The following is a 24001-nucleotide window of genomic DNA, read 5'->3' as shown; positions in this document are numbered from 1 at the left end:
GATAATTAACTGCCGTAGCTGCCACAGCCAGTGAGTAAGCTCAATTCCTCTATCGGGTTTTGCATTTATTGCATTTAGCAGTGCAGGGGTACATATTCATTTACAGTTCAGATTGCACAGTTAGGCCAAGATTCATCATTTCGTGCGGTTTCGCCTGCCGCAGTGTGGCTGGCTGCAGGCTATTGCGGGCATAGCGCCACCGTAAAAGGTGGTGTTATTCCCCGCACTACTGCCGGCGATAATGTTCGCCGCCGATTAACATATTTCCCTCTCTAATTCCGCCCCCGACTCCTCCCCTCTCCCTAATTTAAATCTTACCGCCGCGATAAGGACCTATCGCGGCTTGGAAAATAACCTCCTTAGCCGGATAAACTTATAGTGCAGGTGACACCTGATTATCTCACCTTTTTCCCCTCATCCTCCTCTGTTCCTATTATCTGGCTAACTTTAGAACAATTCTTTGGTGTGCCCAGGCTCACTCTGAATATTGAAGTCAGCAGGATAACTTATCCAGCTAGCGTAATTCCTTCTTGAAACACCCCTGGAACGCTCCTAAGTTTTCTGGCTAAATGTTAGACGACTAATTTCCCAAAGTATTAATTTAGCCAGTTAACTAGTGAGTTATCCGCCTAAATGCCTCTGAATATGGACCTCCCAATCTCTATTTTATTTGGCCATCCTGCTCTGAAACCAGAGCTAGTAGAAATTGTTAGCTTCTGCTCCCTCCTTGCTGCCTTATCATCAGGTCTGTAAACATTATAAGAGAATTCCTTCAAAAACGTAGAAAGAATCGAGTTTGGATTCTTTCTCAGTTTGTTAGAATCATGAATGTAAAAGGAAGGCAAAATAGCAACTAACCTCGCTGGGGATTCTGTGGTATCTCTGAAGCTAGTGAAGTCCCTGTCTACATCGCCTTCCAGTGAGAGGACCACACATGAAGACACGGTGCAAGTCTGCCTGCTCTGAGCTATCTGAGGCGCCAGTCTTCTCTGATATAGGATGGCACTCTGAGCAATACTTATTAAACTTAGCAATAAAGAACTGGTATATCTCCCCTTGGTTTGCACACTATAATATTCTTTGCAAACACAAAAGCTGTGTGAAAGTAGTCGTCCTAGCAGATGGTTTAGACCATTCACATGGTTGTTAAAAATTAATATCCAACTTTACTCCATTTCTGTAGAGATATTAATATTTACAGGTTTTTGAAAGTTCCTTCTAGTATAAACAGTAAGATAGGGGCTACTAAGATGATCCCCAATAGAACCCCATGCAGGCAGCCCTGAATCAGATACATATTTTGAAGACAATACAAACAGTCGATCCCTTTTAGCTTGCCTTTGTTCATCCTATTTCAGCAAATCTGTTGGGCTGCCTCTGCTGCACAAACCTCCTGACTTCTCAACCTCCTGGCTTCCTCCTCAGTTCTTGTTCTGCTGGTCTTGTCTGCCATATGTCATCTCATACCTTGGACCATGCTGCTCACATGGACCCTGTTATCCCTGGATGTATCTAGCTTGGTTCTCAGTTGGCTTGCTTTCTCCCTTGCTGACTTGCTCCCTTGGGATCCTTGTACATATAGGGTCCGAGCTTTTTCTTTTGCAGGTCCAAACATCTGGAATAGCCTCCCCGCAGACCCTCAGGCTAGAACCATGCCTACTAACATTCAAAAAAAAAATTAAGACTTGGCTGTTCCAACAAGCCTTCTCGGATCCTTCAGACTCACAATAGACAAACAACCTATTCACGAGCTACGGAACCATGCTACTATTTTGTTGCCTATTATTATGATTATCCTAACTCCTCAGATAATATTGTTTCCTGTTTAATCTGAATCCATTACAACTTTTGTGTTTAAGTTATTGCCCTTCTTGGGCCTTCTATTCTTCTTACTTCTAAGCTGTAAGCCTCCAAGTTTATAGTCCTTGTTTAATGTAACTTACTGCTCTCTTCTGAGTATTTTGTACTGTTCCATTTCTGTTACAAGATTTTTCTCTATCCCCCGTTCGATGTAAACCGATCTGATATGGTATTTAACCATGAAGTTCGGTATAGAAAAATGCTAAATAAATAAATAAATAAATATAACTCTTTCTCTGATCCCTCACCATTAGCTGTTGGTGTTCCCCAAGACTCGGCTCATAGTCCCCCTTTTTATCTACCGATTTATCTTCATGGTCTTTGTTACGCATATCCATTATTTTGCAGAAGACACCTGATTATCTCACCTTTTTCTCCCCATCCTCCTCTGTATCTATTTGCCTTTCCAACTCTATTTTATTACCTCATGGATGCATTCACATGCTCTCATTTGAAATCCATCCAAAATCGAGGTTTTCTGGGTCTTTTTTGCTTTTACTTGCATTGTTTGTCCTCCACCAGGGTTTCCTGCAGTTTATTCCACACCAATCCCCTTTTCAGAGTCGGCTGAACCTTGGCTGTCATTTTCGATCCCTCCCCCTTTTTCCTCCCATATATATATCCACTCTTTGCTCCTCTCTCAGTCATCAACTTTTCCAAATTAAGAAAATGTGTTCCTCTCTCACTTTTGATGCCTGTCATGCACTCCTTCATGCTCTCTTTGCTTCCTGACTGGAGCAACTTACTCCACTCCAGATCCTACAAAACTGCAGCTCGTCTTCTCTTCTAGTACCTATCCTTACTATTTCCACACTTCATTCCTTCTAGCTTCACTGCCTTGGCTCCCTGAGAAGTACTGCTGTTATGTCAAATTGCCTTTGTTTTTAAACTCTTCCAGGATCTTGCTCTATCCTCTCTTTCTACTCTAACTTCTTGCTATAGTCTTTGCTTTCACACTGTCTTTGCTTGTCTAGTTGTACAATTCTTGCTATCCCGCGCATCTATCAAGCTTCCTCTCATCTTCGTACCTTTTCACTTCTTACTGCCTTTCTTTGGAACAAGTCCCACCAGATGTCCAAGATATAGTCAAAACAAAACTTAAAACTCATTTGTTCCGCTTAGCCTTCCATGAAACCCCTCCTGATTTATTTCATCCACTCCTCCAACACATGTATGGATTGCGCTGCAGCCCCAGCTGTAAATCTTCTGCGGTGCCCTGGTAGGAGTGCCAAACAAATGGCAAAATAAATCAATAAAGCAAAACTGAAAAGAGGTCAAAGGTAAAAAGCTGTTTTATAAAAGAGGATTTGGCATTAATATGTGCCTGCCTCTTATTAACATATCAAATGTAAGAAATAAAATGAAACCTAAAAATAAGACCAAAAGAAGAAGAAACAGAGCTAAGGAGCAGGTGCTTTGATACGTTGCAGAACCCAACCAATGCTCTCAGACACCATACTGTTTTACCTTCTTAAATAGAGAGATCATGCCAACGGTCCATCTAGAAAAAAATGTTTTTATAACATTTTTGGGGGTATAGCGTACCTGTGAGGCAGTGCTTCTCCCAACCAGGACACTCATAGGCTAATTTCACAATGAGCGCGCGTGCACCCAAACACACGCATATCGGTGTGCGAGCAGAGATATGCTGCGATTTTAAATTGTGCGCACACTTGTGTGCGTATGTTTTAAACTACACCTCTCGCGCATAAGTATGCGTCTAATCCTAAGAGATTGCTTGAGAAAACGTACTTAGGATTTCTTTCCTAGGACTCTTCTGGCTTTTACGTGTGCATGTAGATGGATTTTAGAACTTGCTCGTGCAAGGGACAACCCGGTGTTTCCAATTAGTACCCCAGTTTGCTCGCCGTCTGTAGCTCAGTGCCTTCATGCCTCCCTCTACAGTGCTCTTCCGTTGGTCGGCCCCTGTCACATGGTAGGAGCAATGGACAGCCGGTGCCATCTTGTGCTCCTACCATGTGAACAGGGCCTTTGCCCTTATTATGTCACAGGGGCCGACCAATGGCACTGGTAGCCCCTGTGACATAGTGAGGGCAAAGGATATCGGCGCCATTTTGAATACTGGCAGCCGACGGTCCGAGTGCAGGAGATCGCTCCAGGACCCCCGCTGGTCCACCAGGGACTTTTAGCAAGTCTTGGGGGTCAGGAGGGTGGGGGTTTATTCGTTAGTGATACGTTGTATTTGTGGGGGTTCGCCATACGTTTCGTGATCCCTACGAATACAACGAATATGGCATATACATTGCGGATGGCCAATACGTTGCAAACGAATGCACACCCCTATTTGCTTCCCCAGTGGCAGTGAATCCATCAGGCTCCTGCGCACTAGGGGTCCGTGGGAGCTTCCCACTGGCCTGCAAGCCTTACCTTGAAGAACACTGACCCAGAGAGTCATTGGCAGTGTATGGATTTAGAATCAAGAATTCCTGATTACAAATCCTGAACTTTCCTCACCAGACCATTTTATCTCCCAATATATACCTTACAGAGCAAGAGGAATCTTAATAGAAATTGTGATGGTGCTCTGTGCCACCCAATGAACAGAAGCAACTGGAGCATATAAATACGATTTTACGCACATAAAAAATGTATATGCTTAAAGAAATGAAATTGAATGAAAGCACATCCCTAAATAAGAGGCTTAGCAGTAGCACTGCAGACTGCTGTATGGGAAAGCTGATTCTCCCATCTTTCAATCTGTCTCTCCATCTTCCAGTTCTCAATCTTCCTCTTTCATTCCCATCCGGCTCTCCATCTTCCCTCACTCTCTGCACATCATTTTGTCCCCTCTTCTCTTCCTGCCTCCTGTCTACTCTGCTATCTCTTTTCTCCATTTTTTTGTATTCTTTCCTCTCCTCTTTCCTCCTACACACTCTCTCATCCCTCCCCAACACTCTCATTTTTCCCTTCTTCCCCATCACTCTCTCCCTCCTTCCAGCTGTTTCCCTCCATCTTTCCATCGCTCCCTCATGACCCATCCCTCTAGCTCTCTCTCCCTTGCCATCCATCTTGCTTCCTGTCTCTTGGCTAGCTCAATGCTCAGTCCTTCCTTCCTTCCTTCTGTGCCCATCCCCACAGTCAGTTCAATCCCCGGTCCCGTCTCCTTCCTCCTCCCCAGCTTTAGTCTTATCCTTCCTTTTTCCATTTCAAAGGAAGATCCATTGCAACTTTAAGCCACTACTTCCCGGCATGCAACATGTTTTTCTCCTCTTCCTCTTCCGACATGATGTGTAGTGATTTAAAGTTGTAATGCATCCTCATTTGAAGTGGCAAAAGCAAATTTATTAAGATAAGTGCTGTTGTCTACATTTTTTTAACTTTTAATGCAATTTCTATATATAAAAGAAAATATGGACCAATGATTAAAGCTGTCTTTAAGTAAGTTGATGTAGGGCTTTGTGTCCTTTTGAACACATTTTAAGCAAATGTGTAGTATACAGCTTTTCTATATGACGGTCTCAATAAGTTAGTTGTTGATATAAATTCTGATCAGTTGTGGTTTTATTGTTTGGACATCTTTTTCTCCACACTGTGGTTTTTGGTCTTTTGGTTTGATAGACACACACAAAGCGTAAATCGCTTTCCAGGCACAAAATGTCAAGTGTAACCAATGCCTGCACCCAGAAACTGCAATTCCTCCAATTAGATTTATTGATTTGGTATTTTTGTTTGCCCAAACACTTCACATGCAAGAACATTTGTAGCTGGATCAGCCACGAAGGATCCTTCCTATTTAATAAGGATGTTTTCTGTAGGTACAGAATAGGAAAAAGTTCTTTTTTAGAACAAGGCTCTTAATGTTGTACTCATTTTGTATCAGTGGTAAAACCCCTTTGTGGATACTAAGGGTCTCTGGCAATGAGAATCTGATGTTTCTGAGTGTGTGGGGAAAGTACAATAATGAAATAAGTGGCTATTTTACTCTGTCCATTGTTTAAGGAGTCAATTTTCAAAATATTTAGACACCTTGACTTTAGGAGTTAGGAGCCTAAATTGGCAGTTTAGAAAATTAACTAGAGCCAAGTTCCTTAAATTTAGGCACTGCTTACCACTTATTTTCAGCACTAGGCACCTAACTTAAGTGCCAAAATGTAGGCGAATAAATAGCAAACCTAAAAAGGAGCTGCCTCAATTTTAGGCTCCTAAAGTTAGAAGAGTTTCAGCCCAAAATTTGAGCGTTTAAGTTCAGCTGAAAATTTGCCTAACTGTAGGCACCTACAACCGAGGCATTTAGATCAGGTGCTCGGGTTTCTATGAATATCAGTCTCTAAAAATTTTTTTTTTTCTGAGAGACACAGAATAGAAAGAAAAATAAAGCTTGAATAAACCAGGCCTTTGGAACTGAGCCTATGCTCTCAGAAAAAATTATCACAACAAACTGTTGCCGATGACCTCACTGTTTCTCGATGCTGTTATGTCATCAGAATGAGACAGATTCTTCTTTTTTTTTTTTTTAAGAGAAAGAGAGACTGAGTTATGCTTAGGTAACTTTATTACTAACTGAAATTAGAAGGCTAATATCATCTGAAGGGCTGAGGTGGGAGGGGGGGGAGAGGGGGGGCGGGACAGAACCAAAAGGTATATTCTGAGATAAATGCTTGTGTTTCCCTTTAAGGCTCATCTTGTCTCACACACAAAATAACCTGCAGGGATTGGCAGTGCTTCTTCATTTAAATTCATTTTAGGCAGCTTTTCTTTCCTTATTTCCTAAGTACTCCAAAAAAAAAAAAATGAGAGGAAGGTGGCAAATTGCTTTCCAGATATTGGTCCTGCTTCTTGAATACACTGGCTATTTGTCAATTTGGCTTTCAAATGAAAAAACACAAGAGCCCTTCTAAATTTGGATGGGTGGAGAGTGCAAAAAGTGACTGCTAAGATGACCCCCACCCCTCACTGAGGCTGGGGCCTAACTGTGCAGGACTCCCTGTGTGAGTGCCCGGAACCTGCTTACCTTTGACACAGGCCTGCACCTGTCCGTACCACTCCCCGCAGGTGTCACACAGCAAGGTGAAGGCAGCTTCTTGGTTGCCCATTATATAGCCCTCAGAACACACGTACAGTAACTCATCCCCCATCTCATACCCTGTGTGACCGTGCAGGGCGGTGTGAGGGAAGGAAGGAGGGTCTCCACATGGTTTGTCTGAGAAGAAAGAAAAACAGCACAAAAAAAACCAGTTATGAATTATGTATTTTCTGCATTGGTTTTATCAAACTGCATGTCCACATGATTAGCATGATGAATACGTTTCCTGCCATTCCATGATCTCATACGGAACCTTGAGGTTATGTGGCTGACACGTGTCCTTCGACAAAAAACATACCCAGTGCACAATTCCAGATTTCTAAATCCAGGATTAATCTTTTTCAGGGCACAGCCCAGTGTTACAGAAAAAGCGTTTTCCAAAATAAAATATAAAAGCATACTAATCATTGCCTTCTTGATTTCTAGTTATCTGACTATTTTTCCTTTATTATAAATATTGCTTTATCAACAGTTCTAGGTTTATGCAGTTGGTATTTAAAATGAGTCTGATAAAATCAGTCATTTACTTTAACTGCAGCAAGTACTGACTAATTTCATAAGCTGGCTGTGTCTTGATTCCTGAGACATGTCTTGCTATCTATTGCAGTACCCTAAGACAACAAAGCAACTTTCAGTACATAACAAATATAGGACAGCAGTACTACTAATACATGCCAAATAGACACAGACCATGAGACTTATAGCAGAGAAATATCAACCCTTCAGAGAGCAATAATTCTTCGTATTGTGCAACATTTGATGACAAATACAAGAGAAGTTATATTTCTGGGATTTCATACAAGTTCACATATTTATAGACCTGCATTTCTATCAAACAATCATTTAGAAGCGCATCTACGAGAACACACCATGCTACACCCAGTAATTATCCAAATGCTTCCAAAGTACACACCCATCTGTCACTAACCAGAAATTCTGGGGATGCGAGTACCCATTTGAACAGGTGAACACAAACATAAATGATTCTAAGTTTATTCTCATCCATCATACTGTATATGGAAATGTAGACATCTATAACCATATAGCCATCAAAGCAAAATTTTTGGACTTTAATGATCTAGAGAGATTAGATGAAATGTTGGTTTATCCTGCTTATATGAAAGTAATAACAATAGATGATATGGTATTAATGCATTGTGTTGGTGTACATATGGCAAATGGTGTCCCCCTATATGTGAACGGTGATGAATAATGCTGGTGTGCCAGCATTTCCTGACCCTGTAAGTGAACATGCATTTTTCACATCAGTACACATTGAAATACAGTCTCTTCAACGTCATCCATTCCAATGGCAGAGAGCTATTCCAGTGACACTATTATAGCTGAATATTCCTGAACTGAATATTGAACAAAGCCATCTGCCATAGTTTTTAAGGGATATTTAATATAGAAAGAGACACTGAACTGGCACAATGCTCATTTCTTAGGTGGTCCATGATCAACATTTAATGCTTACAAAAAGTGGATCTGTTGTTTGACTAATCTATGACTTATTAAGTCCTGCCAGGCACTTTGGGATCGTGCCAGGTACTTGTGACCTGGATTGGTCGCTGTTAGAAACAGGATAATGGGCTTGATGAACCTTTTGTCTGACCCAGTAAGGCAGATCTTATGTTCTTATGTCATGGTGACACATAAGCAGTGGGAAACATATACTACAATAATGAACAGTAATTAAGCAATAGTGGCAGTTGATGGCCTCTTTGGAGGGGATTATTGTTATTACAGTGTAAAGTTTGCTATTTAATTGGGAAGTAGAGCAGAATAACAATCTTATTTTTTAAATATGCATACTGTGTGTTGAAGGAGAAGCAGTAGGCATGAATGTTGAAAAGAGTTATGTCAGTGAGGTGCAGCATTTCCAAGGCATTAACATCTTAGGCTCCAGTCATTCAGACTGCTTAAAGGTAGATATATATTCACTGTGCCAGTGAGTGAGAAATTTGCTTGGGTAACTTTATCTGCAAATTCAATAGCACTTATCCAGATTAGTATTTTTCAGAGCAGATGTACCTGGATAACCTAGGTGGGTAGCGCTGAATATCAGAGCTGATTAGCTAAAATGTAACCATGTCCCTGGAACACTTTTTTTATCTGGGTAAATATAGTGTGGGCAGTGAGTTACCCAGACAAAATTTAGCCAGTAAGAGGGGGAGAAATTTCAGATCTTGGCGTTTGTCCAAGAATCCCCAAAAGTTACCCAAAGCCTTTGCATATTCAGCTCTCAGTCAAACTGGACCTTCTATTTAGCTTACATTGAAAACTGTTTTTATATTTCATTGCATCTTTAGAACTTTTTACAGAGCAAAATAGAAATATAATTTTAATATGTAATCACTGGGATAAAAATAAATTCAGTAACAGTATACTAATTGTTGCGGTCCTGCCCGCGAGGAGCGCGGGCAGGCTCCTTACCTTCCGCGGCCAGTCGGGCCGCTGACGCTGTCCTCTTCGCGGCGGGTGTGCCGCCGTTGCCGGGCTCCTCCCCATCTGCCTCCAGCCCTGCACGGCAGGGTCGGGCCGCCGGGAGCTCCCCCATGCGGCTGGGTCCTTTGTTGCTGCTCCTGCCTCTCCCCAACGAGCTCTGCCGCTCCCGGGGTCTTCAGCCGGCAGGGAGGCCGTCCCTGCCGGTGCCTGCAGCCTGCTACAGCTCCCTGCTTGTCCTGCAGCCAGCCCTTCTACAGCTTCCTGCTTTTGTCTTCGCGGCTGGGAGCCGCTCCAGCAGCCTGCCCTTCGTCCAGCTTCAGGGCAGGGCTGCCACTCCTGCCTTGCTTCCCTCGGCCTTCCACGTGGCTGAGGACACCACCAGCTTCCAGCTCTCTCTTCTCCCAGCTCTCCTTAGGCGCGGGCGCGCGCCTCCTCTCCAGCTTTTCAAGGGCCAGCCAGGTGTGGCCCTCTGCTGACCCCTCCCTGGGCGTTGTCCTCTTCGGCCCTACAAAAGGGCTCAGGGTTCATTCCAGCTTTGCCTTCGCAAGGAGTTGGTCACTCCTGGGATCCTGCTGTCCTTCGCTCCAGGAGTCGTCCTTGTCCAGCACTTCTTCAAGGTCCTGTGTTTCCTGTTCTTCGTTGGAGCTCCTCGTCTTGTCCTATTGTCTACGTTCTAGTCCTGATGTTCACCTGCTGTTCCAGATGTCTGTGTTCCAGCCCTAAGGTCTGTCTCCTGATCCAGTATCTGTGTTCCAGTCCAGATGTTTGTTCCTGATGTCCGTGACCCAGCTCTGATATTACTTCTCCTGATCCTGAAGTCCGTGATCCTGTCTTGCTCTCCTGAACCCCTGGTTCCTCGTTCCTGAGTCTTCTGTACGCTTGGTACCTCGTGGCAAGCCATGTCGTGGTCCGCAACCAGCCCCATGGGTGGGCTGAATAGGGCGCTTCATGATGCAAGCCTTGTACCTTGTTCCTGAATCTTCTGAAAGCCAAGTACCTTGTTCCTGAGTCTTCGTCTGTGCTTGAGTCTTCGTCTGTGCATCCCAGAACCTCGTTCCTGAGTCTATGTCTGTGCCCGAGTCTACGTCTGTGCATCCAAGTACCTTGTCCCTGAGTCTCGTCTGAATCTCCATGTTCCGGTCTCCGCTGCCCTGGCCTCCATCTGGCCTGCCACTTCTTGCCGTACCCTGCGGCAGGTCCGAAAGGGCTTGGAACGGTTGGAGGACTGTCCATAAGACCATCACTGCGTTGTTGGTCTTCCGAAGCGTGCAGGTCCGGAGGAGGGTCAGTATCTCCAGTCTTCAGTCCAGCCTCGCTCCCGTCCAGCCCATGCATGGGTATGCCTCGCCTACCGCAGCACCTCTTCGGAGTTCCTCTGGGGTCGAGCCGTGGCCCAAGAACACACATCTCTTGGTAAGTGGGACCGCTCTCCTAGCGCTCCACAACACTAATAGCCATATTGGTCTGGGAGAAAACTGGATTCTTTACTGGTTCTAATGCCTGATGAACATACAAAAGCAATGTTAATAATATAGAGGAGTGAAGAGCCTGGCAATTAAAACATCCATTATAGGACAGACTAATGGACTGAACCAGGCATTAGATCCATGATGCATTATGGCAGCCTATGGCTCCCTTGTCCTCCTTGCAGTCAGAAATGAAGGAACCTGGGAGCTTTCAAAAGCCTATGTACAACAATGTCTTTGGATAACTCTCATCACAGTTTGCAAAGAATCAAACAATATAAGTATACAATAAATAAATGGTAGAGGAAATCAAAATTGGATGTATGGGGTACTCAATTTAACTACAAACAGAAAACAAGTGACCACTAATAATACAGTAGCCAAAATGTACCAGATTGCAACTTTAAGCAATGCATTTTCAGAGGAATGGAACATAGTACTGTAGATCCAAAAGATTGGATTTTTATCCTACTTTCTGAAGGCAGTCATGCAATCAGTGTGGGAGTGTGTGTGTTTGACCCTTACTAATAAAACTTTTCAAGTCAGTGTCTTACTGACACCAAATTTTCAGGGCATGTCAAGGGGGCTAAGAGGAGTTGGACACAGGTATGTTTTTTCAAGATCCACTTATTCTATGTTTACATACAGGTACACAATTGTCATCCCCTAATAAATCTTTTTTTGCCTCCATTCTATATTCAATCTAACATTTTATTGCATCAAGGGATGCACGAGAATCACGACAGGAATATTTTTTGAGTTATCTCCTTATTCTACAAACACCCACATGCAATTACACCACATAATAACATTTTTGCAATTACAACACCTAAAAATATTCAGCTAAATGTTAAATCTCCTGCATGCTGGGAAAACGGGGGTTATGTGCGCAGCCGAGCCTTGCATGCAACGCACGCATTTTAGAAGAGGTCCGGCCGTGCGCGCAAAAGAGCCTGGCCTCAATCAAGAGGCAGTCCTGGGGGCAGGGAGGGGTGGCCCAGAGGGTGGGGTGGAGCTGGAGGCCACCAGTACAGTGGCCATTTGCTGTTGTGCTGGGGGATCGTGTGTCGGCAGCTTGCCGGCGCGCACAACTTACACCAGCTCAGGGGCGCAGGCATTTGGGGATTGAGGAAACCAAGGAAAAGATTAATTTCAGGTTTTACTGGCTAGGACTTCACTGTCAGGTAGAGGCCTTTTGTAAGTCCTGTCCAATTTGCCATTTGAGAGCTCCAAAAATGGCCTAGAGGGCACTCCTGATCCTGTTTCCCATTACAGAAACCCCATTTGAAAGAATAACAATGGATTTGATTGGACCCCTGGAATTGTCAACTAGAGGCTATCAATATATTCTAGTTCTATTGGATTCTGCTATATAGTACTCAGAGGCCATTCCCCTCAGGTATATGAGGGCCCAGTCTATAGCTGGAGCACTCGTGAAGGTATTTTCATGAATGGGATTGCCAAAGGAGATCCTGATAGTTTAAGACACTCCTTTTGAGTTCAGAATAATAAAGGAGGTTTTTGGTAGAACAGTTTAATAAAACTCTACAAAAAGATGTTGAGGAAATTTTTGTCGGGAAAAACAAAGATACATTGTTATCTTATGTCCTCTTTGCCATCAGTGAGATTCCCAAAACTCCCCTGGATCCTCCCCATTTGAACTTCTATATGAGAGGAACTCTAGAGGTATGCTGTATTTTGCTAAAGAACTGTGGGGAAAAACAACATAGCCCTGGAAAAGATGTGATAAAGTATATATATATATATATCCTGGAAATGTGGGAGAAGCTTGAGGCAGTGGGAAAAGGATATGCAGACTGCCCAGACAGTCCAAACCAATCTGAATATTTGAAGGACAGTCACCCACTCCTTTGAATTATGGGATAGAGTTCCATTTCTGTTGTCCACCTCAGAAAGTAAATTAAGAGCTAGATGGCAAGAGCCATATGAAATTCTAGAAAAATGAATGACATTAACTATAAATTATATCAGCATGGTAAACAGAAAAAAGTCCAAACATACCCATATAAACCTATTAAAGAGATGAAATGCATGAAAGTTCAATGTAATAACCAAGCAAGTGAAAGAAGAGGATTTGGGGCCTGAACCTACAAGTGAGACAGAGAAACCTGTCAAAAAAGTAGGAGAACAACAGGCTGAAATAAACTAATTGATCAGAGACAATAGAGGCATCTGAAATAGCAGGGAGAACAGAAACAATTTACATAATATCTATACAGTCCCAGAAGTAGTAGTCATACAAAGGCCCTATTGAATCCCTCAGTGTCCCATGAGGCTCCATAAAGGGGGTCACTGGTGCTCCTCTATTGTGTTGGCCCCTAAATGAAATAGAACTCTACAGTTCTGTATTGATTTCAGAAAGGTGAATGAAGCCTCAAAGCTAGATTCCTACACCATGTCAAGCACTGATGAAAGAAACTGGGGGATGTCCAATTCCTGTCAACAGTGGACCTCATTAAGGGATAGCAGAGAATGCCAAAGAGAAAATGGCCTTTGTATGCCCAAAGAACTCTCTCAGTTCATTATTCAACCATTTGGCTTACATGGCATACAAGCCACTTTCTAGTCCCTGATTTACTGCTTCCTAAAACCTCAAATACAGTATCTAGTTACATATATAATTAATTGTTGTGTACAGCCTTGATTAGCACACCCTCCTGAGGTACCCTCTGCTGTGTTATATTATATCCAGCAAGTAGGACTTAAAGCAAATCCAAAGACGTATACATTGGAAAAAACAAAATTCTATATCTAGGACATACCACAGGAAACCTGAATATCAAGCCCCATATTAGATAAGTGGATGCCATGTGTCAAGAACTAAGACCATTATCAAAGAAAACAGGTCATGTCCTTTCTGGACCTGGTTGATTACCACTGGTACTACATCTAAGATTTAATCACCAGAGTGGAGCCTTGACAGACTACTGAATTAAACCAGTTATACCATGTTAGTGGATTAGTGAGGCAGAAAAAAGCTTTTCAGGACCTAAAAAGACATCATCTATCAAAACCTTCATAGCAAGTCCAGATTTCAGGATGCCGTTTGAGATGCAGATGAATGTCTCAGAAATGGGAATGGAAGTTATATCAGTAAAGAATCAGGAACATTGATAAGACAGGCGAAGTCATAACAGTACATTGATAAGACAGGCAAAGTCATATCAGTACAGAATCAGGAACATTGATAAGACAGACGAAGAGAGAATTTGCAATGAAGTTGGCCATGAGGCAAAAACTCATAATAAAAAGTTTTTAAAATATATCCGAAGCAAGAAACCTGTGAGGGAGTTGGTTGGACCATTAGATGACTGTCGCTGCCCGACGTCTCCACTTCCGCCCACCTTACCTCTTGGCGACTCCCTCTTTGGTTGATGGAAGTTTGGCTGCCACGGCGTCATTTTGCCGACCTTCTCCGGTGTTCCCGGACCGGCTAGACGCTGCCTTCTGCCATGTTCTCCTGAGGCCTAAGGGCACGCCGCAGCCCCAACTCAAGTACCAGCTGTGGCGCGAACCTCAGGGGCGTCCCCCTGAGATGACGTCATCATCGCCAGATATTTAAGGTCTCTTGTTTTGCTAGCTAATCGAGTTAGCAAAGGGTTTCCTACCTAGCTGCCTCCAGGTATCGCTGTGGATGGGATTCGCTCTCCGCATACCTTGCTACTCTGCCTCCTCGGACTTTACCAGGGGTACTCGCTCCTCGGGGGCCTCGCTCTCTCTCTTGCTTTTCAGGTCGCAGTCTGGAACCGGTACTCGCTCCTCGAGGGCCCACGTTCCCGGACCTGTTACTGAATATAACTTCTGCCAGGAAGTCACCGCTGCCTACAACACTAGTGAGTTACCATCTCTCTCTCAGAGCTTTCCCTGGAACCAGGTAATCACTCCTTGAAGGCCTACTTTCATTTCAGCTCCTGGGCTGTTCCAAGAGACTACAGTGTGTGTTACCATCAAGGTTCTGTTCCTGAACTCTGCATACTCTGCCTACTCACTATCTCAGTTTCTCTAAAGCTCAGCCATCCTGGGATCACTGTTCCAGTAGCTGAGGGACTACAGCCCAGCTGGGCTCTTCCAGCTCACTACTGCCACCTCTGGTGGTTCTCTAAAACAGTTTAATAAAAGAACTAGGTGTGTGTCTGTCTCCCAATGTTATGCTCCTGCCCACAAGAAGCGTGTGCAGGTTCTTACCTCTCACAGCCACAGCCAGCCGGGCTGCTGACGCTGCTTCTTTCTCCCTGAATCAGCTGTTGCCATGCGGTCTGCTTCTCTGCTACTGTTCCTGCCTTCCCCCGACGTGCTGCTGTGATCCCGGGTCCTTGCCTGGCAGAGAGCCGTCCCGGCCGGTGCCTGCACCTCTCTGTTCTCTCTCACAGTTCCCTGCAGCCAGCACTTCTCTCTTCAGCCTTGCAGCGTGGAGCTGTGCCTGTAGCTTACTACAGCTTCCACTCTGCCTGCAGTCTTACCTCTCCTCCTGGGGCTGTCCTCAACGGCATGGAGCCGTTCCTGCAGTCAGCCCTTCCCCCCGCTTCCTCTGCAGCCAGCCTTATCTCTCTGCTTCTGTCCGTGCAGCTGGGAGCTGCTCCAGTGACCTGCCTTCACCCAGCTCCAGCCTGGGGCTGCTCCGCGGCTTCCTTGGGCCCTCCACATGGCTGAGGACGCCACCAGCTTCCAGCTCTTCTCTCCAGCCTCCTAGGGCGTGAGCGCGTGCCTCTTTGCTTCTCTTCAAGGGCCAGCCAGGTGTGGCCCCCTGCTGACCCCTCCCTGGGCGTTGTCCACCTCAGCTCTACTAAAGGGCTCAGCTTTCACTGTGTCTTTGCCTTCGCAAGGAGTTGGTCACTCCTGAGATCCTTCGCTCCAGGAAGTCGTCCGTGTTCCAGCACTTCTGCAAGGTCCTCTGTTTCATGTTCTCTGTTGGAGCTCCTCGTCCAGTCCTGATGTCTGCCTGTCGTTCCAGTCCCAAGGTCTGTCTCTTGATCCAGTCCTGATGTTCCTGATGTCCATGTTCCAGTCCTGATGTTCCTCTCCTGATGTTTCCAGCCTGATGATGCAAACCTTGTTCCTGTATTCGCCTGAAAGCTAAGTACCTCGTTCTTGAATCTCCTGTAAGCTAGCACCTTGTTCCTGCTTTGGTTAATGTCCTGGTGCCTCGTGGCAAGCCATGTCGTGGTCCGTGACCAGTCCCACGGGGCGGGGCTGAGTAGGGCGCTTCGTGATGCAAGCCATGCACCTCGTTTCTAAGTCCGTGAAAAAAGCCTTACCTTGTTCCCTGAATCTTCTGAAAGCTAGCACTTCGTTCCTGTATCTTGAAAATGTCCTGGTGCCTCGCGGCAAGCCATGTCGTGGTCCGTGACCAGCCCCACGGGGCGGGGCTGTGTAGGGCGCTTCGTGATGCAAGCCATGCACCTCGTTTCTAAGTCCGTGAGAATGCCTTACCTGTTCCTGAATCTTCTGAAAGCCTGGTATCCTGCGGCAACCCCTGTCGTGGTCCGTGACCAGCCCCACGGAGGGCTGTGTAGGGCGCTTCATGTTGCCAGTCTCGTACCTCGCCCTTGAGTCTCCTGTATGCATCATACCTCGTTCCTGTCTCCACGTCTATGCATCCAGCACCTCGTCCTGCGTCCACGTCTGTGTATCCAGCACCTCGTCCTGAGTCCACGTCTTTGCATCCAGCACCTCATTCCTGAGTCCACGTCAACGCCTGAGTCTACGTCGTTCCTGAGTCTCGTCTGAATCCATGTTCCAGTCTTCACTGTCCTGGCCTCCATCTGGCCTGCCGCTTCGTGCCGTACCCTGCGGCAGGTCCGAAAGGGCTGGGAACGGTCGGAGGACTGTTCACAAGACCAACATTGCGTTGTTGGGTCTTCCGAAGCGTGCAGGTCCGGAGGAGGGCCTGTCTTCCATGTCACTCCAGCCCTGCTCCCGTCCAGCCCATGCTCGGGCATGCCACGCCTCCCACGGCACTTCTTCAGAGTCCTCTGGGGTCGAGCCGTGGCCCAAGGACACACATCACCCAGGAGTGGGATCGCTCTCCTAGCGCTCCATAACACCCAACTCTGAGCCTGACCGGTGGTCCCTCTCGGGATCTTCCCCCGTGGGCGTGGTCATCTGCCACTGGCCCAAGGATCCACCCACAATTATCACAAATAACAAATATGACCAAGGGGTTAAAGGGGCTCTTAGGGAAGATAAGGCCATTGCAGAAAGACTACATTAATTCTTTGCTTCTGTGTTTACTAATGAGGATGTTGGGGAGATACCAGTTCCAGAGATGGTTTTGCAGGGGTGATGAGTCAGGCGAACTGAACAAAATCACTGTGAAACTGGAAGATATAGTAGGCCAGATTGACAAACTATAGAGTAGCAAATCCTAGGGTACTGAAGGAACTAAAAAATGAAATTTCTGAACTATTAGTTAAAATTTGTAACCTATCATTAAAATCATCCATTGTACCTGAAGACTGGAGGGTGGCCAATGTAACCCCAATATTTAAAAAAGGCTCCAGGGGTGATCCGGGTAACTATAGACCAGTGAGCCTGAATTCAGTGCCGGGAAAAATAGTGGAAACTATTCTCAAGATCAAAATCGTAGAGCATATAGAAAGACATGGTTTAATGGAACACAGTCACTATGGATTTACCCAAGGGAAGTCTTGCCTAACAAATCTGCTTCATTTTTTTGAAGGGGTTAATAAACATGTGGATAAAGGTGAACCGGTAGATGTAGTGTATTTGAATTTTCAGAAGGTGTTTGACAAAGTCCCTCATGAGAGGCGTCTAAGAAAACTAAAAGTCATGGAATAGGAGGCAATGTTCTTTCGTGGATTACAAACTGGTTAAAAGACAGGAAACAGAGAGTAGGATTAAATGATCAATTTTCTCAGTGGAAAAGGGTAAACAGTGGAGTGCCTCAGGGATCTGTACTTGGACCGGTGCTTTTCAATATATATATAAATGATCTGGAAAGGAATACGACAAGTAAGGTAATCAAATTTGCGGATGATACAAAATTATTCAGAGTAGTTAAATCACAAGCGGATTGTGATACATTACAAGAGAAGGGCAACCAAAATGATAAAGGGGATGGAACAGTTCCCCTATGAGGAAAGGCTGAAGAGGTTAGGGCTGTTCAGCTTGGAGAAGAGACGGCTGAAGGGGGATATGATAGAGGTCTTTAAGATCATGAGAGATCTTGAACGAGTAGATGTGAATTGGTTATTTACACTTTCGAATAATAGAAGGACTAGGGGGCATTCCATGAAGTTAGCAAGTAGCACATTTAAGACTAATCGGAGAAAATTATTTTTCACTCAACACACAATAAAGCTGTGGAATTTGTTGCCAGAGGATGTGGTTAGTGCAGTTAGTGTAACTGGGTTCAAAAAGGTTTGGATAAGTTCTTGGAGGAGAAGTCCATTAACGGCTATTAATCAAGTTTACTTAGGGAATAGCCACTGCTATTAATTGCATCAGTAGCATGGGATCTTCTTTGTGTTTGGGTAATTGCCAGGTTCTTTTGGCCTGGTTTGGCCTCTGTTGGAAACAGGATGCTGGGCTTGATGGACCCTTGGTCTGACCCAGCATGGCAATTTCTTATGTTGTCACTGGAAGAGATGAAAGAAAGGGAGATATAATAGAACCAGAAGAATATGAGGCCAGCCCAGTGGCTCAGTGGGGGAAGTGAATCATGGTCGTCACTCAATGGTGTCACTAAGTGGTCAGATTCAGGACCCATAATTACAGGGTTCTGGAAGGGCCCTAGTACATGCCCCCCTGTCCAGCCTAGAATAATCACTGTAATGACCAGATTAGATATGTTGAGGGGTAGGAGGAAAAGAGATATTAAATAGATAGGGACCTTCTTTTTCAGTTTTTATTTTATTTTGCCTGGGAATTTCAATGCTAGAACAAAAACAAAATCAGTGGAAAAAAGACTTTTCTAATCATTTTTCTCCTGTGTGTTATATCAAAGTCATTTTTCCACTGACTTTTTTTTGTTATATCCTTGAAATTCCCAGGAAAAATACAATACAAACTGAAAACGAAGCTCCTTAAAAATGGTAGTGGATACTTGAAAATCTCTCAGAGGAGGTGGTGGCAGTCAAAACAGTAACATCACTTAAAAAAGCATAGGAAAAGCACAGAGGATACTTGGATCTGAGGATATGAGAGTAAAGCATGTGATCGGGTAAGGTTAGGCTCTGTGGCATTGCATCAGAAATGGGTAGACTAAATGGGCCATCTGGTTCTTATCTGTTGTCACGTTCCTTGTTTCTATCCAAATTTGCTTAAAGAAAATATGCAACATTCCTTTCTCCTAGATAATATTTTCTTTTTTATTTTTAGACAAAGATCATACCATCTAGAACAGTGCATCTCAATTTTTTAAATTTTATGGTATACTTTCAAGTTTGCTCAATCCTCATGGCACACCATACCAAATTTTGTATGATCCTCATTCCCTTCCCTGCCTCCCTCTCACCAGCAAAAGGAGAGCAGCATTTTTTACCTGCATGTGCCTCATTCTGCAAGCTCCAATCTGATGTCCGAACATGTGAGCTGACAAAGCTCCAAAACATTCAGACATCGGACTGAACTCAGCAGAGGAGGCACACAAAGGTGAAAACTGCTCTCATCCTGCTAGTGGAAAGGAGAGGAGGAAGGGTAAGGTTACCAGACTTCTGGTGCATGAATCGGGCACAAAAGCGCTAGTAGTGAGCTATCAGTTTATTTTGGTTGGGGAAGGGGAGGGAAATCTTGTGGGCTATCCCAATAGAAAATTGTAAAAATCTACTCTTAAAAATAAATACAAAGGCACAATCTTGACGTTTTGTTACCACAAAATATTTTTGGGCACAATGCAAAAGCTTCAGGACTGGCAGGTATGTCCTGCTTACAAGAAAAATAATTATACACCAGGAAAAGTCAAATTTACACAAGTAAGGCAGTATATTAAAACAATAAACAAAATTAAACTAATTAGCTAAAGAAATAGTAGTCCCAACATTTAAATTCTATGTGGGAAACCCATCCAGGTCACAGACTTTAAACTAGGTTCCAGGATATTTTATAATGATGCAATAACATGTCCACTCTTTGATGTCTCAGGCTTGCTTTTCTGACTCAGCATGTCTTTTTTTTCTCATTATCTAGTTTTCTATCCATTTCTTTTTTTTTTTTTGTCTCCCATACCCCACTGGTGTTCTCCTTACTTTTTCTTTCTCTTTCCATCAGAGTGGATATTTTAAAGCCTTCTCTTTCTTCAGTCTTTCTGCTCTCTTTTCTTGATTCTCTCCTTTCTTCTCTTCCTCCATGTCTCCTCTTCCTGTGCTTCCTCATGCCTCCTTTTCTTTCTCCTCCTCTCAAGGGCTGGAGCAAGGATAGCAGGCACCGTAGGTAAACCTTACCGACTTATGCACATATGGCCCCATTCTCCACCTCCCCCCCCCCCCCCCCCCCCCCCAACAATTGTGTCCACACACAATTAAAAATGAAGAGGTTCATACTTATTTATTTTGAACTTTTATATACCGAAGGTCATGTGCAAAATTACATATCACATCGGTTTACAATGAACCGTATATAGCAATAAAGCTTTACAGAGAACAAGGGTTACATAGAACTGGGATACATTAAAAATAAGTAAAGGAAGTATAAATATAGGGTGCTAGTAGGTGTATGCAACATTAAATCTATCAGCACGTAACAGGATATACTTAGAGGCTATCCGGCTAAATGAAGGTTTGGGTACTTATCCGGATAAATTCTAGCCAACTATAATTTAGGTAGATAAGTTAGGGGCATTCTGGGAGAAGTTGAGTTAGTTGGCTAACTTATCCAGCTGAATCCGATATTCAGAGTTAGCTGGATAAATTAGCCAGCTAAGTCTGGTCAAGCCAAATATAGCTAGCAATATTCAATAGTTTATCCAGCTAACTTTGCTATCCAGATAGTGACTGAATATGTACCCCTATGCATTTATAATAACAGATTTTAATGAAAAAGGACAAAGCACAATATTCTGAGGTAAAAATATCACTTACAATTACATGTATAATGTATATATAAGTCATTGTGCCAACTAAGAAACCCTGGAAAAAAAGACACTTGGAATCTATTTGGTATTAGGCCTATTGTAAAACCTGTTGGATGTGGGCTTGCCCTCAGAAAGCCATGAATAAAAAGAATTAAAATTATTATATATAGTAAACTTCCCATAACAAAACAGCACTAACTGCCAACATTCAAATAGTAAGAATCCTACCTTAAAAAAGCCAGCACTGCAAATATTACACCATGCCCTAAAATACCAACACCCCTCCTATTTGGAAAACAGAACAAAGCAGGTTGCTATAGATCCAGATACAGGAACTACATACTAGTATCAGCCAAGGTTCAGCCTGCTGTGCAGTCTTCCCTCCACCAGGAGTCCTCAATGAACCTTGCCTATAGCCTTTCCAAGGACTTTCTCACTTGTTACACCATGCCCAAGCCTCAGCCCTATTTAACCCTGTCTTGTCATTAACTAGTTGCCTCTTCATTGAGTCACTTTGTCTCCCTGACCTGGCCACCTTGTTCTCTCTTTCCTGTCTTACCTTGCAGCCTACCCAGGCCTTCTGTCTTGCTTGCTGGCCTCCTAAGCCTCTTTGTTTTGCTCTCTGGCCCCCTGGACCTCTCTGTCTTACCTTACGGCCTCTGGACCTGCTAAATTCTCATACCCAGCCTTGTGCCCTGTTGGGCTTCCCTGTTCATTGTTGCCTGTTCTGTCTAGTCTAGTCCAGTCCTGTCTTTGTTTTGTCTTGTGCCACTCTGTTCAGTTCCTTGTCTGTTTCCCAGCCCTTGTCCTTGTCCCTTGTTCAGCTTGTACACTATATCCAGTTCCCAACCTCAGCCTGCATTCAATCCCCAGCTTGAACCTATAATCCGCTCCTCAGCCTGAGTCTGTATCATGTCCTAGCCTGTGCTTAGTAGACAGTCCTCAGTTCCTGCCTGTGCCTGCCCTGCCTTGGCCAGACTCTCCAGCCTCACCCAGCCTGCCCTGCCTCATCCAGTCTGACCTACCATGTTGTTCTGCAGAAGAAGCCAAGCCCTACTGGCCTCCAGACCCCAAGGGCTCAACCTGCGGAGGAGGGGGCTGGCTAGGCAGAAGATAAAGCCAAGCCTTGCCCTGCGGTCCTGCCCTATTCCTGCAGGGGTGTGCGCGGAGTCCAGCATGTACCCGCATGACAATTAGCAGTATACCTCACCTCAGTCACACATGCAAAACATAGACAGACCTTCACCAAATACAGAATAAAGAGACCATAAAGTTTAAATAGAAATGCACAGACAAAAGATGAACTGGAAACCGCAACAAGTTAAATTTGGGGTGAGATTTATCAAGCCGCAATATTTTATTGCAGAGAGGTGGTCCTGCAATAATTTTCCCCTCCCCGACAAAATATTGCAACAATATCGTTACTTTATTTTTTATTGAGGAAATACTCTAAGACTCGGAAAAGATTATCTCAGATTCTGAAAGGTATTCAACACTTTTCTTTTTACCAAAGCCTTTCCAACCCATTAGTTTTGTGCAGGTTATAAGTCCCGAGTTGTACTCGTTATATCTACCAAGTTTTGATTGTCTTACTTTTTAGAATGTTTATAATTACTATTTACCACACTGGTTTGTTTTATGTTGTACTAGCTTTTATTGTGTTTAGAATCCGCTTATATGATTTTATGATTTTGATTTTTTTTCTTTCTTAGATGGACTCTATTAGTTTTCAAGCTTGCTTTTTACTGTACTGCAATCAATTAAGAAAATAAATAATAAAAATAATGTGGCAGAGGCCACAAAAATGCATAATAGCCACCTGCTTCGCATGCAATTCCCATCATTTTAAAGGTAATGTGGCACAAACCACCACCCACTCCATAAAGAGTAAAAACTTTCTTCTGGAGTCGGTGCAGATCCTGCTCACCCTCCTGCCACCTCTTGGCACAAACCCTATAAGTATAAAAAAAAGTTTTAAAATTGGGTGGCAATAGCCTGTCCCCCTTCCCAAACCTGTCTTCTTTGTAGACCCCCCCCCCCCCACGTTAACTAAAGACCCCCTAAGTAGTAGATGCCCCCAATGCCCCCTCAACCCCCCTCCTTCCAGACCCCCATTTCCAAAAATATCAGTCCCCGATGGTCTAGGATAGCCCTCCTCCCTCACCTTCTGCTGGGGAAGGTCATAAATTTGGAAAATAAGCATAAACAGGATTGCTGTCTTTGTACTCTTAAGGCATTAGAGGCCTGTTGGAGAGAACTGAGGTCCTTGGAAACCAGTAACTAGAAAGAGCCTTGAAATATACTAGGCTGAAATTTTATGAGCATGGAAATAAATCAGGAGGTTCTTAGCCTGTGCAGTTAACACAACTGATCTGTTAGACATTGAATTGGCCTTGTTAGATACTATATGGCCCTTTACAGCAACCCCTCTACAGAAAACGCCTTCCCAGGCGCCAATTTCAGTTACACTGTAAACCGATGTGATATCCCTGATGAACGTCGGTATATAAAAATTTTAAACTAAATTATATTGTTAATGTTCTTGAACAATTAGATCGCCCTACTCTAACTGCAAACCAAAAAGAAAAATCGGTGCTTCCCATGATTATAGAAGAAATTCAACTAGCAATCAAGGCCCTCCCAGGGGGTAAGTGTCCCGGTCCCGATGGCTTCCCTAGAGATTTTTTATAAAAACTTCTGCAGGAAGTTATTCCTTTTTTAAATGATACTTTTAATGATGCAGGTTCAGATGGGTTTTATATGGGGGCAGACTCTTAAATATTTGGGGAAGGATGGTGAGGCCTTGTAACCCATTGCCCCTATATATGAAAATCCCACTATTTCTGACTGTACCTATGCCCCCCACATTAAAAATTGGAGAGATAATGGCCTAGTTTTCATAGCCCAACCATGGGATGACTCTGAATTTCAAACTTTTCAGTCTCTTGTGCAGGAGTTTGAGCCTTTCACCCCCCCCCCCCCCCCCCCCCCATCATATACATGGCCTAGTTTTCATAGCCCAACCATGGGATGACTCTGAATTTCAAACTTTTCAGTCTCTTGTGCAGGAGTTTGAGCCTTTCACCCCCCCCCCCCCCCATCATATACAACTCTTTTGGATTACTGCACCCC

General features: G+C 44.1%; 1 protein-coding gene across 1 annotated transcript in view; it reads right to left on the bottom strand.

Annotated features, from left to right (window-relative positions):
- The window catches only part of SUSD5 (sushi domain containing 5), a 368081-nt gene that overhangs the window by 148449 nt on the left and 195631 nt on the right, over positions 1-24001 (bottom strand). The window contains exon 4 of the mRNA XM_029587083.1: positions 6833-7021. Within this exon, the coding sequence (XP_029442943.1) occupies positions 6833-7021 (189 nt within the window). The remainder of the gene's footprint in view (positions 1-6832; positions 7022-24001) is intronic.

The sequence above is a fragment of the Rhinatrema bivittatum genome, chromosome 2, assembly GCF_901001135.1.
Source record: "Rhinatrema bivittatum chromosome 2, aRhiBiv1.1, whole genome shotgun sequence".
Taxonomy (NCBI): Eukaryota; Metazoa; Chordata; class Amphibia; order Gymnophiona; family Rhinatrematidae; genus Rhinatrema; species Rhinatrema bivittatum.
This window is presented reverse-complemented; position numbering and strand designations above follow the sequence as displayed.